General features: G+C 41.5%; 1 protein-coding gene across 1 annotated transcript in view; it reads left to right on the top strand.

Annotated features, from left to right (window-relative positions):
- AGPS (alkylglycerone phosphate synthase) overlaps positions 1-16,536 on the top strand; it is a 1,624,661-nt gene that overhangs the window by 699,553 nt on the left and 908,572 nt on the right. The window contains exon 9 of the mRNA XM_044075311.1: positions 9,772-9,897. Coding sequence (XP_043931246.1) covers positions 9,772-9,897 — 126 coding nt within the window. The remainder of the gene's footprint in view (positions 1-9,771; positions 9,898-16,536) is intronic.

Genomic DNA, 16,536 nt, shown 5'->3' with positions numbered 1-16,536 from the left:
GTGGTCTCTCAATACTCAGGTAGCGGAACGCATATTCGCACAGTGGGGAACTCCTTGTTGCGATCTTTTTGCCTCTCCCTCAAACACCAAGTGCGACAGTTTTTTCGCTCTGATACCTCCTCCCGGAGGTTCCCCAAGAGATGCTCTGGTGCATGCTTGGCCACCCGGTCTTCTTTATGCTTATCCCCCCTTACCTCTGATGCTCCAAGTTCTTCAGAAAGCCTCTCGGTTGGGGTGCAGAATGATTCTCATTGCTCCGTTTTGGCCTCGACAGATCTGGTTCCCCCTCCTAAGGTCTCACTCTGTGAATCCTCCTTGGATTCTAGATCCCATTCCGGATCTGATATCTCACCCATCCCACTTATCTCCTTCGAACCTGGACAACCTGAAGCTGACCGCTTGGCTGCTCCAGTTCCACTCTTGATCAGGACTCCCGGTATTTCGTCCCCTGTTAAGGCCATCCTGGTGGCAGCTCATAAGCCATCCACTAGGAAAGTCTACCGCAGCAAGTGGAAACGGTTCTCGTTGTGGGCCTAAACCCCTTCACAGCTCCTCTCCCTTTGGTGCTTGATTTCTTAACCACTCTTTTTAATGATGGTGCCAGCAATTCCACGGTCAAAGTACAACTTGCGGCAATTTCCCATTATCACATTGGTCATGACTCCAATCCACTAATGTCGGCCAAGTTGTGTAAGATTTTCCTTAAAGGTACTTTTCTTCTCAGGCCCCCTGTAAAGCAAGCGGTTCCTCCTTGGGACCTTTCCTTAGTTCTCCAGGCCTTGACCGCCTCTCGAACCGCGGCTACGGTAGATCTGAAATTCTTATCTTTCAAGACCGCCTTCTTAGTAGCCATTACCCGGCCAAGAGAGTTTCAGAGCTTCAAGCATTATCAGCTAAACCTCCTTACTTGGTCTTTCATCCGGACCATGTGTACCTCAGGACCAACCCGTCCTTTCTTCCTAAGGTAGCTTCTGAAGCAAACATTAATCAATCCATTAACCTTCCTGTCTTCTTTCCTAAATATGAAAACAAAGGTGAATACAAGCTTCACTCCTTAGATGTTCACAGACAACTTAGATTTTATCTAAACAGGACGGCTGGTCATAGGCAATCCGACCAGTTGTTCATTTCCTTTGCTAAATTTAATTTGGGCAAACCAATTTCTAAAGTCTCATTATCTCGCTGGATTTCACAATGTATTTTATTGGCTTATCAAGCGGAAGGCCCGCACCGGAGGGTGTACATGCCCATTCAACCCGGTCAGTCTCTACCTCGGCAGCCTTTAAGGCTAGGATTCGTCTAGATGATATTTGTGCAGCAGCCACGTGGGCTTCATCTCATACTTTTATTTCCCACTACAAGTTGGATCTTGCATCTAGAGGTAGAGCATCCTTTGGCTCCGCGGTGCTCCGGAATATCCTTCCATGATGGCCGCCCAAGATTCAGGTAGCTGGGGACTCTGTCCCACAGGTTGCAGACAAATGAATCTCCTACTTCAGATTTAGAAGTTATGTACTCACCATAACGTTCCATCTGAGTAGGGTGTATTCATTTGTCTGCAACCATCCCGCCCTCCTATCCCCCTGGCCTTTCAGTTTCCTGCATATGTTGTGTTACCCCTTTCAGGGTGTTCTTGCTGTTGGCAAACTTGATCTGAGGTCATGAGGGTAGAGCAGGGCATTATGGGTGAGGGGAGGAGCTGAGAGCTTGGATCCATAGCTGGTAAACCATGCCGGTTCGGATCAGATATCGGATCTATAACCCACAGGTTGCAGACAAATGAATACACCTACTCAGATGGAACGTTATGGTGAGTACATAACTTCTAATTAGACAAACCCACACTTCCCTCATCCATATCTTGTTCTTAGCCACCACAACTGCATCATATGCCTATGTCAAAACTGATGTAATCACCACCTCCTTTTGCATCAAATATCCAGTATCTTTCATTTTATAAGCTGTTTCACTCACCATCGCATTCATTACCAGTGCAAACAGTATTTCAGTCATGGGATGTTCTTGTCATATACAACACTTCATGCACATTTCTTTACTCATCCACTCATTCGCTAACACTGTCAGTCGTTATTTTAATATGGGGACATGCACTCTCTCCTAATTCCATTGACTATTAAATAATTCTCCATAACATCCCACAAAGCATCATGTCTTAGTGTGTCAGATGTCTTGCTATTGTCACCTACCATAAGTTTCACATCCTTCCTGTTACTTATAATATCATCTACAATTTCTCTCACAACCGATAAGAGTTTTTGACATCCCTTCCCTTTATACTTTCTTCCGTAATATTCTTCATCCTTTCTTCCATTCTCTTCTGCATTATTCTCATAAAAAATACAATCTGTGTTATTTAGGGTGATGGGTTTCCAATTTTTTATTTCAATCTTCTTATCTTTTTTCCATATAAATTGAATACCCTACCCTACTACATCATTTTTCATAACCAAACCCTTCATTCAACCACTCATTCATTACATTTACAAAATGCTCTCTTTGCTACTCCACATATATCTTGCTGTTTCTATAACCTTTATCATCTGGACCTGATATTGAATCATCACTTTCCTATGTACATCATCCAGTTCAGTAATAGCAATTTCTTTTTCAAACTTTTCCTTAACTCATTCTGGATTTTTTTTTTTATTCTCTTATTTTTATTATTTTTTACTTTTGTACATATGTTCCACTTGTACTGCAATACTCATAATTTTCTTTTGTGTTCTATTTACCTCTCCTTTTTTCGTTTTCCTCATTATACTATTATCCTCCTTTACTATTTCACGCAAATATAGAGATACCTCCTCCCTTCTCCCAAGTAAGTCATATTTCTGCCTAAGCAGTGTAATGCCTTCATTTTTCCTCAGTTTCTTTTATATAGCTTTTCATATCATAATAATCTTTTTTATTACTCTCTAAATTCTTTAATGTATTTCTATACATTTTCCCATACTTTACTTTCTCTTCCTTTCTTTCATCATCCTGCCACAGGAAAAAAAACCTTTATACGTCTTTCTAAATTCAATCTACCATTCACACCAGTGTTTTTAGAAGTCTTTCATAGTTGTATGATCCTTCCATAACTACAATACTCCCCATTCTCCAGTTTCATCCCATACTCTCATTTATTCTTTTTATTCCCTTTCCTATTTAAATATACCCCATATTGCTAAATCCTCTGAAAAACCTGTCACAACTGTCTCACCATCTACTACCCTAAACCTTCCAATAATACAAAATAATCAGTTTCAAATGCAAGTGTCCCGTTCTATAAGTCCATTGACTTTTGTTCCACACAGTAAATTTACCATATTTTATCACTTCCTGTTTTTTTTTTCACATCTTCCCCATTCTTTTTACAGTTTCCCCTTAAAAATCCCAATTAGTTACCTGAAATGTTCATGTTAACCACCATATAGTTTAATATTTGATGAAACAAATTCTCTATTTCCTTGCTGCATATATATGTATATAATGTTATAATTCTGTAAACATCTTCATCCTACACATCTTAACATAATTCAGTCCTCTCTGCTTTTTGTCAGTCATGCAAGGCCATTTGCATTCAATATTAATACGGACAAAGTAGTCATTCTTATAAAAAATATATACCGTTACACCTACATACACCTACATATTATACATAGCAGTTGTTTGAATGTATATAAAACACACGTTGTCTGTCAGGCTAATTCTATATGTAGTTTTCTTCTCTCATCTCTAGTTGAACCCATGTTTAATTTTCTCAGACTCTCCACTTCATGTCTACAGCATCCCATCCTTACCAAAGTTGCATATAGCGTTTTCATTGTTTTCTACATAATACAGCCAGTACAGAACAACATTCAATTCCTGAGTTCTATATTATATATTTCCATCTCGTGATTTTTCTGTTTACAGTTTTTTTCATATTCTGAATCTTACATCCTCTAAAAAAAGAATATCCACGTCCCATTTAGCATAGATTTCCAGTATCCCTTTCCTTCTCACAGTGGTAATACAGTTCACATTTACTGAAAGCACTCCAAAGGTATTGCTTTTCCTTATTTTTAAGTTTAAGGGAAATACTTTTATATTTTCGTTTTTTTTTTTTTTTTATCTTTTTACTGTTTCCCCAAATTGAACATTTTCCTGGATTTGTTTACAAATATTCCTTGATCCTCAGAATCAGATTTTTCACTAGTTGGAACTTGAAGAAAATTAGTATCAATACTTTTTCTGTCCTCTCTTTCTGCATGCGCTCTTTCTCCTCATTTTCCCCTCCATATTTTTTTCTTCTACTACAGTTTCTTCTACCTGTTTCACCATCTCCCTCGGCCTCTTGTTCTTACACATGTATGCTTTCTTCCCTTTCCCGATCTTTTTCATTAGTTCCTATTTGCTGTTGACAGTCCATCCAATAGTTTTTTTTGTACACAACCTGCATTCAGACACATACCTTCTTGCTGTATGTCTTTTCATGCCACATTGGTTACATTGTAGCTTATCACAGTCGTTAGATAAACAAGAGAAGCCCCCACAAAAGAAACGTAATTTAGGCTTCCCTGCATAATAGTGTCTCTCTATGCCCAGCAACAAAAATAACACTTAGCAAGTGTTTCATCATGTTTTTTTTTTGTTTTTTTCACATTTCCAAACATCTTCCCGTGTCCATTTTCATCCCTCCATTCCATATGATTCTCTTAACTTTCACAATATTATCAACAGTTTCACACAGTCCCTGCATGCATTTTTTAACATCGTCTTCTTCCAGTTTGTCAGTTCTAAACTGCAGAGTACCATTTTTTTAAACAGTTAAGTTACTTCCAGAAAAAAAATAATTATTTTTAGTATAAATGTCCTTTTTGTTACATAGAAGTGTTATCAGCCTATCAGTTTAAAATGTTAGGTCACAAATATTTTGTGCCCCAGTATATATAAAAGAGGAATTTCTTGAGGTTTAAAACCCAAAGCAGTTACCAAATTGTCCCATACATAATAGCTGTCTATTGAAGTGTCATTTTTTTGTTCTTAATCTCACAGTTCAACTTTTCTTTTTAAAAACAGTTTTACTTAGTTTGTTGCTGCTCTCCTTTTTTGCCACTGCTGCATAGGTTATAGTTACTGCATTGTCTGCTGCCAGAAAACCAGACACTTTATGTCTTTTACTGCTTTCCTCTTTTACTTTTTGTCACTGCTTCACTGCTGTATACTGCATTCTCTGTTGCCTACAGTTCTGAAACAGTTATCTGCCGTCTCACCTCAAGAAACAGCAAAACTGTAACCTGGATCATCCTGCTTGATTATTTTTAACAGAACATCATCTACAAGCCCTCCTGTCATCAGTTCTGTTCTGTACCACTTCAACAAGCTCACTTCCTTCATTCTCCATGTAGACAGCTAAACACTGCTCATTTGTAACATCCACCACACAGGAATCTTTATTTACATTCTGAAGCTCCATATTGATGAATTTTTTTCTTCAGATTGTCAGTTTCTACCTCCAAACTCTCCATAGCTGTTATCTTTTCTTCCATGCTGCTGCTTACCTTAGGTCTGTTCCTTGCTGCAGTAGGAGCCCTCCAGCACCATCTAGCAGCTCCAAACAGTAAGGGAATTTTCCCTGATGCCCTGGCCAAATGTCCCTTAGTAGTATAAGTACAACCTCGAGTCTCCCCTGAAAAGAGGCTACTGCCTACTGGGACTAACCTGGTCAACAAAAAATAAATAGAAAAAATATACAAATGGCATCTGAAAATGTGGGAAGTGAATAATTAACAAATAGTTGCTTTCTCAGCAGCCTTACTACTTTAATGTATTAGATGTAACTGCATAATTTAGTTTAATTTAAGGGTTGCCAGCGCACTTTTTTAAAGACTAAAAGTTAAATTTTGCTGAAAGCATGCAATTTGTTTTTCAAATCTGGGAATGAAACAGATACAAGAACAGAGAACAATCTGTGTAAGTTGGAACAGAGCCTCTAACAAGTGCTTTGATATGGTTAACATTAAATTAAGAATAGGTAAGGCCTTTGGGGATAGCAATTGATTTTGTGAGGTCTTTGGGGATAGCAATCAACTTGAAGAAACTGTTTCTCTTTGGAGGGATAACTTGCTTTTTGAAAAATATATAGAGATTTGTGTGTTTCCTGTGAGTTAAAATGGGTTGAAGTTTGAAAATGTAGTGGTTTTTGAGTGCTTTTGTTAAAGCAACAAGTCTGAGAAAATGAAACATGGGTTCAACTAGAGATGGGGAAAAACAACTGCATATATAAGATTAGCCTGACAGATGTGTGCATTTAAGCTGCAGGTTAGCAACATACATTCAAACAAATTCATTTGGGGACCCGACTATGGCTCCTAGTTTGCAGTCATCTGTGAACTTCGTTAGCCAGAGGCCTTCTGTGTTAGCCTGTACTTCAGAGAAGTAGATACCAAACAGGAGAGGTCCCAGGACTGTACCCTGTGGTACTCCACTTGTCACTGGTTTGAAGTCAGATTTGGAGTCTGCAACTTTTACAGTGTGGGTTCTGTCAGTGGGCCAGTTGGCAACCCATCTTGTGACGTAGGGGTTTATACCTAGTTTAGTGAATTTAGCTATAATTCCAGAATGGGGGATGGTGTCAGAAGTCTTGGCAAGGTCAAGATAGGCTGTGTGAACCACCTTAACCCCGTCTATGGCTTTGGTGACTGCCTCAAAGGAGTCGATCAGGTTCAGAAGGCATGATCTGCCTTTCACAAACCCGAACTTGGTGGGGTCCAGAGTTTGGAGGTTACCAATGTCTTTGTTTGAGTTCCATGATGATACATTCCATGGCCTTGCAGACCAGGCTCGTCAGGCTAATAGGGCGATAGTTCCCTGGATCAGTGGTGACTCCCCTTTTGTGGGGTGGGATAACTGTTGCTGTGCACCATTCAGTGGGAACAAAGCCTGATGTGAGACTGATTGAACATGGTGCTTAGGTGGAGAGCCATTTCGTTCTGAAGTTCGTGTAAAACGTAGCCTAGGATGTTGTCAGGTCCCATGGATGCTGTGTTTTTGGTTTTAGAGAGTGCAGCTTTTACCTGCACAAATGTGATTACAGGGAATCTGCATTCTTCCTTTATAGATATGGGCCCTTTAGGAGGTGAGAGGGGGGTAATGTTAGCACTGAACCTATCTGCCAGGATGTTGGCAAGATCAGTTGGTTCTGTAATTGTCGTGCCATTGTGCTGTAACTCAGAGCAGATCTGGGTGTTGCCATTGAGATTCTTGACATAGCTATAGAATGCTTTGTGGTTGCCCTTAGAATCAGTGGCAATTTTGTTTTCGTAGCTAGTTTTGGAGGATCTTATAAAGTATCTCAGCTTCTTACCAAGGCTGACCAGGCAGCTCCTCCACTCATGAGATTTTACTCTCTTTTGCAACAGTTTCTTCCTTCTGTTGTAGAGTTTGTTTATGGCAGTGGACCACCAGATTGGCTTCCTTTTTTTGGAGGATAGCATCTTGGTTCTGTTTGGGATAGCACTATCCATGCACTCGTGTAAGTGCTTATAGAGTGCATTTGTGTAGGATTCAGCAGTTGTAACTGTATTGTCCATCTGCATGGGTGTCATGAAGTTCACCACTTCTGTCTTAAGAAGCATGAAGTTGGCTTTGGAGAAATTTTTTACCGTGGTTTCCGTAATGGTGGGTGGGAGCGGGATGCGGATATCTGGGTGATTAGCTTATGGTCGGATCTGACCAATGAGGAGTTGATTTCAGGTGTGGAACACTGGTCAGTCACGTTGGTAATGACTAGGTCTAGGATATTGTTACCCTTGGTGGGGGTGTGGATAAGTTGATCCAGGGCATTGGAATTTATGAATTCCAGAAAGTGTTGAGCGAAGGAGTTGGTACATGAGTAGATTTCCCAGTTAATGGTGGGGTAGTTGAAATCGCCCATTATTAGGGTGTTGGGTTGAACCCTAATATTTTCCAGTGTATCAAGAAAAGAGGAGTGGGAATCCTGGGGTATGATGGGGGATCTGCAGCAAACTACAATTTGGATTGCAGTTTTTCCCAGAGGTAGTTGCACTTGGATCACCTTGTGTGCATTATGCTGTGCAACTAGCCTGGAGGTGTGGCTATCCTTAATGAATATGGACACACCTCCGCCTTTGGTGTTCTGGTCCAGGTTAGATGGCCGAAAAGTGTGGTATGAGTTATAGCCTGGTAATGCAAGGGTGCTCTCTAGAGCCTTGAACCAGGTCTCAGTCACTGCACAGGTATCGATGTTCTCCATTTTAAGGAGTGCCTTGGGTGAGTGCATTTTGAGATTTAGACTTCTAGCATTGAGTAGCATTACCCTCAGTTTTTGCTTGCCTGTTCCTGTTATGGTGGTGAACCTTGCCTAAAAAAGGCACTATAGGGGCAGCAAGACCCTTATCCAGTATCCGGAATCCCAGGGGCGACAGGTGCAGGCCATCTCTGGCAAAGTATCGTGGCCTAGCGACCATGTCATCCCAGACAGACAGATACTGCATTCCTTTAGAATGACACCAGAAGCTTAGCCAATTGTTGAAGTCAGTACTTTTGTCCTTGTACTGTGGTGTCATTCTGGACTGTGGCAGGATGCTACTCAGGGCTAGGGTCATACCTGCCTGGGCTACAAGATCAGAGAGCTCTTCCATGTCTCTTTTCATGTAGTCCAGGGAGATACGTCTCAGGTCATTCACACCAGCATGGACAATGACAGAGTCATATTTGTACTTGTTGTGGAGTGACCTGAGTGCGTGGGTTATGTGGCAGATCCTGGCACCTGACAGGCAGCTGACAGTAACCTTCTCCTTGTTTAACCTGGTGAGTGGGACATCAGTGTGCCTGACTGTAGAGTCACTTATGACATGTGTGTTGGGTATGTTGCTTTGCCTTATGGGCTGTGGTTTATTGGCGCATTGAATCTGTAGACTATGTATCATTTGGGTTGTGTTGGGGGGGGGTTGAGGTTGCTTGCGTTTCTGCTTTGGAGGTCTCTGTTGCTTGAGCAGATTATTATTGAGAGCCTCTGCGAATGTTTTTGTGTTTCTATGTGTGGATATTGGTGGTGTAGGTGTAGTGGGACTATGTGATGAGTATGGTGTGGTGCAAGTGTTTACCTTCTCCTCTTGACTGTCAAGTTCAGTCTTGGTTGGAGAGAACTTTCCCTTTCATTTGTCTAGATAAGTGCATCTCTCACAGGTTGTGGTATTGGGTGGTAGGAGGAGAGAGGGTTGTCTGTGTACATGAGGCAATTGCTACATTGCCTCAGGATGCCCAGATTCATCAGATAGACAGGAGAGAACACTTTCTTGTTCTTCCCTTAACACCTAGGTAGGGGTTAACAGGGTATAATTTGCAAAGATCATTGATTGGTAACATGCTCATATTTGGAAGTACCTGAAGCTTATACATTTACAACATTCAGCATTCTTGACAATTGCCAAAAATTAGATCCCTGTTAAAAATGGTCAGAAAAAAGATTTATAGTTTTAATGTTTAAAGCACTTGCTTGATGAAGGAAGCTTCAGAGAAATCGTTCACGTTATTTTCTGATTAAATTACTATCCACAATTTAAAATTACAATGTAACCAAACTGGAGAGACACTGAATTAGGTATTTAGGTGATGGTGGTATACCATCTGGCTACAAGAGGATCTCTTTTATGTTGCATGTGGTTTGTTTGACTCCATGTATATTGCTGTACAAAATGTAAAAATGCAGTTTATTATGAATGTACTACAGCTCTTTAGTATTATTTTTATTTTTTTCAGCTTGCAGAGAGCGGGTACTGCACAGGTCATGAACCAGATTCCATGGAGTTCAGCACGTTAGGAGGTTGGGTGGCCACCCGAGCGTCTGGCATGAAAAAGAATGTCTATGGAAACATTGAAGATTTGGTACGTTTCAAAATAAACTCATCGTGTGTTAGTGATAAGAAGTAATAGAAAGGGAGCTTCCATGTTCATCTGTCATCAGCTTATTTTGTCATGAAATAAGTTGTAACATTGGCATCATTTTTTTAAAATGAGTGAATATTTCATGTACACATTTTTTTCTAGTTGTTATCTGTGATACTTCATCTGAGCAAAAGCCCATTTTTAGCAGAGGCGTGTAGAGAAAAGCTCAAGATTGTACAAATTAGTAAACATTTTTGAATATAAACTTTACAGTACAGTGTGCAGTTATACAACAGATCATACGTTTGAATAAAATATAAACAATAACATAGATTATTAACATTAGAAGTTCAATAGTACAGCCAGCAAAATTTGCAGTTTTTACTAGAAACAAAACATAGGGGAGAATATGTCATGCCAATAAATTGTGGGATTTGTGATACAGGAGATATAAGGGGAGTGTCGAAGGAAAGTGAAGGTATTAATTAATTTAAAATATTTGTTGGTTTGAGGGGAATGAGTTCAGTTAGGGAAGAAGGAATAAGTAGAATGGGCAATAAAGAGAAAAATTGTAGGGGAAGGATATTTGGTTTAGAGGAAATATTGTGCAAGCAGTAGCAAGATGTATGTTACTGTGTAAAATAATGCCCGGTGGAGGGCCTCTACACCCCGGAAGGGGCATTTATTTATACAGTATCACAAACCCTGGAGGGTGTTATTGTGCTTAGAGAATGGGCTGTCTGTAAAATTGTTGTGTTTTACTTACTTTTTATTACTATATTGTTATTTTTATATTTTTTTTATCTAGAATAGTTCCTCCAGCTAATGTTTCAAATTAGCTGTAGTATAAGTAAATGGTGTCAAAGGAAGTAGTTTACCTACAAAATATAACATTTTTAAAAATATCCAGGTATTTACTTCATTTCTTGGTCCCTCACTCCTAAAATGTATGGTTTGTTGCCAATCGTTGGGGATTGAAGTCACTAATTAATGTCATACAGTTCAGTTTTTATTTCCTTCAGAAAATATATGCCAACCCAAATCCTGTTCAAGCAACTTTCTAATTTTATAAGAGCAATATTTAAAATCTTTTCATATTTTGAGCTTTTGTTTCCCCCATTATGTTAAGCTTTATCCAGGTTTCTTGAGCCAAGAGGTCAAGATGTATGCAAACCTCTTAACTGCTGCGACCACTACAATCTCACTCTGTCTCTCAAATACAGGGAGACACACACGCACGCACACTTCTGCTTTCATGCCTGCAAGCATGCATACACTCACACATGCAGACAGAAACATAAACACACACTTTAATTTTTTTTTATTATCTGCTTGTTTTAATTTTACACTTGCCAAACAGCAAAAATACTGCTTAGTGAACATAAAATAATGGCTTGATCCCTTTCACTCATGCACTCCCATACATGCATGCACACTTCTTTCTTTCTTTTTTTAATTTTACATTCGTTAAACAGCAAGTGCACTGCTTAGCGAGTGTAAAATAATGGTAGCTGGTGTCTCCATTACAGTCCGAGCTCTGCAGCACCTTAATATGTTGCTGTGAAGAGACAAACTTGTTTTTCAGTGGGCATTACCAGTACATTAACATCCTGCTGGAGAACATTCATTATCCATTCAAAGTGGCAATGTACAGGTCGCCTGTTCTCTAAAGTGGTTTAAAGCGCAAGTAAGTGTTGGGGATGTCAGGTACGAGTGTACACCCATTTAGAGGCTAAATAGTTGTTTTTGTTGTTCGAGGAAAATGTGTTTGGTTTCACTCCAGAGTGTGTGTGTGGTGTGTGATGTGTGTGTGTGTGTGTGTGTGTGTGTGTGTGATGTGTGTGTGTGTGTGTGTGTGTGTGTGTGTGTGTGTGTGTGTGTGTGTGTGTGTGTGGTGGGTGTGGTGTGTGTGGGTGTGGTGTGTGTGGGTGTGTGCGCATTCTGTAGCTTTGCAGCATAGACTCAGTATAAGGAGGACAACCACTAAGTATTCTTTAGCTATGTCCGCAACCTTAAAAGCAATACACAATCATGTGCAGAGCTCATTGTAAATGGAGCCACCTATACTGAGCCAGAAGATATATCAAACCTCCTGGCTGATAAATTCAGCTCCAGCTTCCCCTCAACCTTCCCTCAGGAAATATAATCAAATGTAACTCCCCCCACTATCACTAGGGAACAGATCCTTAATGCTCTCTCTAAGACCAATAACAATGTAACAATATACCCAGACAGTATCCCAGGATGCCTTCTAAATAGCATGAAACATGACCTATCAGGGCCTCTGGAATTAGTATTCAACTGTACTCTCCAAGCAGGCTTTGTGCCTCACAAATGGAGAAAGGCAGCAGTCATCCCTCTGCACAAAGGTGGACCTTCTATAGACCATGGAAACTACAGACCCATAAGTCTCATTAGTCTTATACGTAAAGCCATGGAAAGAATTATCATGGAGATGATCAACAGAGATATAGTAAACCTCCAGACACTGGACCCAGCCCAGTTTGCTGTCATCAAGGGCAGGTCATGCCTACTCAGCCTGGTGGACGTCTTTGAGAAGGTCACCAAAGCCATGGATGAGGGGAAAATCATTCACACTGCCTATCTTGACCTGGCCAAGGGATTTGACACAATGACCCACTTGGACGTTGCTGATAAACTCACGAGGTTAGGTACAAACCCGTATGTCACCCAGTGGATCACAGACAGGACCAGGAAGTTAGAATCGGGGAGTTCACCTCTACAAAGAGGCCAGTCACAAGTGGAGTCCTCTCAAGGATCAGTCCTTGGACCGCTCCTTTTTGGCATTTACTTCTCAGAAGTTAAGGCCAATGTCAGTGGTCTCTGGCTGACTAAATTTGCCTACTGCAAATTAGGAGGTGTCATTGAATCTCACACTGACACAAATGTTCTCCAGGAGGGGCTGACACAGACAAACAATTGGTGTCAGAGCCATGGACTAAAACTAAATGCCAAGAAATGCATAATAGTATCCTTTGGGAAGTCATCCATTCCTGGTAACTGTCATATTGACAACATACCCCTTAGAGTTGACCCAGTAGTCAGGGACTTGGGGACACACACAGATAGTAATCTAGCCTTTGATCATCACATGTCTACAGTAGTGAGAAAATCATTCTATGTTGGGCAACTTATAAACAAAAGTATGGCATCTAAGTCCAAGGAAGTCATTGTTCCACTGCATTCGGCATTCATCAGACCTATCATTGAGTACAGGGCTCCCTTTGCTATGTACCTAACCAAGCATATCCAACAACTGGAATGTCCACAGCGGTTCCTCACTAAAATAATACAGGGCGTAAGTAATATGTCTTATGCAGACCATCTCAAGGCCCTATCCCTGTATTCTGTCTCCTATAGGCTTTTGAGGGGAGATCTATACCTGGCATACAGGGCATTTTCTGACCCCACTCTGATGGACCTCCAGCATATCCACAAAACAAATAGTACCAGAATTACATGATGTTCTTCATACCACATTGCTGCAGTCCTAACACTTGGGGTAGTCCGCTGTCCCAGTCGGCCCGAATACCAAAGTATATGGCTGACGTCGGTCAAGGCGCATTAGTCTGACGTCAGGACGTCAAGGTACAAATGCGCATGACCGACGTCATATCCTCAGTCTTTTTTGCCGCATGGTCCGATGCAGAAGCAGTTTTGCAAGTGCAGGTTGGCGTTCTGAGATTTTCCGAAGTCGGAGTTTCAGACCGAATCCAAGTTGGCTAAGTACCCCGTTGGGGATTATTTTGGTTTTTTCTTGCCTCAGTATTTTACCGGATGTCAGAAAAAGTGAATAACTGTATTTCTTGTGGGAAACAGATACCTCATAGGGATTACCATACCTTGTGTATACCTTGCTTAGGGCCTGAGCACGACGTTGTTGGCTGTCGCTCTTGTGCTAGATTTAACAAATGCACTATAAAGAGAAGATTAGATTGTGCCAGGTTAGTTTTTGGGAAGCGGTGTAATTATAAAATGCCGTCGGATGCTCCGACGCCGCTTCGTCAAAAAAGCGCAAGGACAAAACAGCAAAGCCTAGGCTGGAAGAACCATCCGTCCCGGACGTCGGTTCTTTAGAGGGCTCGGTGGAGCCAGGGGTTCAGCCAGAAATTTCTTTGGAATCCCAGGAGAGACTTTATTACTGCAAGATGTGACCTCTCAGGAGGTAGGCCAGGCGGAAGGGGCTTCTCAGGTAGCTGTTCTTCCTTCCCTTCCTAAGGTGGTTAGGCCCTCTCCTGCTGTTTGCAAGGCTTCTCCCAGGGCAGGCCAGGTATTGTTTCAGGAGTTACCCCTAGTTCTTCAGGGTCTGTACCTAAGAAGCATATGCTTAAGATGGCAGAAGATTTGATTACAATGATTAGAGGTTCTATGCCCCCTCCTGATAAGAGGCCTAGGGTGGAACCTGAGCTTGGGAGTTTTGAGCAGTGTTCGGATGCTTCTGAGTCTTCGGCTGAAGACTTGCAGGAGTATTCCCCTTACTCTGATTCTGATGTAGATGATTCTACTCCTTCTGCTTCTCCTCCTGAGGATTTCTCATTTTCAGAGACTCTTCATTCCATGAGGGAGCATTTTAAATGGGAAGGTCAGGATTTCTCTGATTCCAGGAAAAGGCTTAGGAATTTTTGTTTCTACCCCAGCATAGGCCTTTAGCTATACCTCCTGTTCTAGATGTGGTAGAGGATGTTTTGCAGAGGCTTCTCTAAACCCTGACTCTTTGCCTCCTGCTCCAGTTAAACCGGATAGATATTATAGGGTGCCTGAAGCTCATAAGTATCTTTTAAGAGTCCTAGGGCAGACCCAGAAACTGTTTCACAGGGGCCTAAAGGTGTTAAGGCTTCTGTTGTTAAAAATCCTGTTCCTCCAGATAAAGAGGCTAGGGCTTTGGATAGATGGGGAAAGAAAGTGTATACTTCTTCCACTTTGGCCATGAGAGCTTTGAATTGCCAGTTTCACATGTTGAAATACCAAAATTATCTCCTTTCACAATTAAAGTCTAAGGTAGATGCTTTGGCGGAAGGTATTGAGTGTAAAGAGTTGCAGGATTTAGTTCATGTTTCTGAACAGGTGGGTAAGCATTCTTTGCAATGTGGTTTTGATGCTGTGCAGGCCTCTTGAGGGTGGCTGCCACTGGTTCAGTTCTTCGCAGGCACGCCTGGTTGAGGGATCAGAATTTAGCTGAGCATGTGAAAACAAGGATTTTAGATGCTCCTTTACAATCTGATGTGTTGTTTGGTTCACCTGTGGAAGCAGTTCTAAAGAAAATGGAAGACAAGGCTAAGTCTATGCAGACTGTTAAAGATTTTTTGCAGGTTCAGCCTCCGAAGTTTAGTAGAAATTGGCCTACCAAGGGGTGGACATATCCTGCTTATGATTCCCAGTCTAGGGGTAGGTCTAGACGTGGTAGAGGCAGAGCTCAAGGTTCTTTTAGGCCTAGAACAGGGAGTTCACCTGCTCAGTCTTCTGGTGAGGGCAGGGGTCAGTCCTTTCGTAAACAGACACAATGACCTGCCTTTTCAGCTGCCAGACTCTTCTCGTCTGGCAGCACCTTTGGGAGGAAGGTTGGCACTTTTCAAAGAAAACTGGAGTTTAATTACCCAAGACAGATGGGTATTGGATATCATTCACCACGGTTACAGGTTTTATTTCCATACCTTGCCTCCTTTCAAAGGCATGCCAGACATTCCTCCTCAACAACGGAAAGAGGCTCACAAGCAAATTTCTCTGTTGCTCCAAATAGGGGCCATTCAGCCGGTTCCTGTGCCAGAAAGGGGCCTAGGATTTTATTCTCGCCTGTTCCTAGTACCAAAAAGGGGAACACGTGGAGACCAATTTTGGATCTGTCTATCCTCAACACTTATCTGGACATTCCCAAGTTCAAAATGTTGACGTTACAACAGCTTTTACCTCTGCTGGGCAAAGATCACTGGATGGTAACTTTGGATCTCAAGGAAGCTTACCTTCATGTTCCTATCAGACTAATTTGCAGGAAGTATCTGCGTTTTCGAGCTGGGAATTCTCACTATCAGTTCTCTGCATTGCCCTTTGGCTTATCTACTGCCCAGAGTATTCACAAAGGTTCTGGCTCCAGTGATAGCTTTCTTCAGGCTAAAAGGAATACAAATCTATCCTTATTTGGACGATTGCCTGATTCTGGCTCAAGGAAGGGACGTGCTTCTTCAGCATTTGGAATATGTGATAGCAGTGCTAAGATGCCTAGGGTATTCTGTGAACGAAATAAAGTCCAGTCTAGTACCCTCTCAAGACATGTGCTTTCTGGGTGTGAGACTGAATACAGCAACCCAGATGGCCTTTTTAACCCCGGACAAACAAAAGAATCTTTCTCTTTACTTCCATCAACTATCTCATCAGTCCGGGCTGACTGCAAGGACAGTCCTTCAAGCCTTAGGGTTCATGGCATCTTGTATTCTGGTACTTCCCAATGCCAAACTGCATATGAGGAAGCTACAATGGTATCTCAAAAATGTATGGACACAGCACTGCCAGGATTTGGACACTGTCATTCAAATAATACCTTGCATTCAAAAGGAATTTTTGTGGTGGGCTCAGGAATGTCACCTAAACAAGGGACTCTCTGTGACCCGGCCAGAGGCGAGTCAG

The sequence above is a fragment of the Protopterus annectens genome, chromosome 6.part0, assembly GCF_019279795.1.
Source record: "Protopterus annectens isolate FY-2018-M chromosome 6.part0, PAN1.0, whole genome shotgun sequence".
In the NCBI taxonomy this organism is placed as follows: Eukaryota; Metazoa; Chordata; order Ceratodontiformes; family Protopteridae; genus Protopterus; species Protopterus annectens.
Note: the sequence above shows the minus strand (reverse complement) of the source record. Positions and strands in the feature narration are given on the sequence as shown.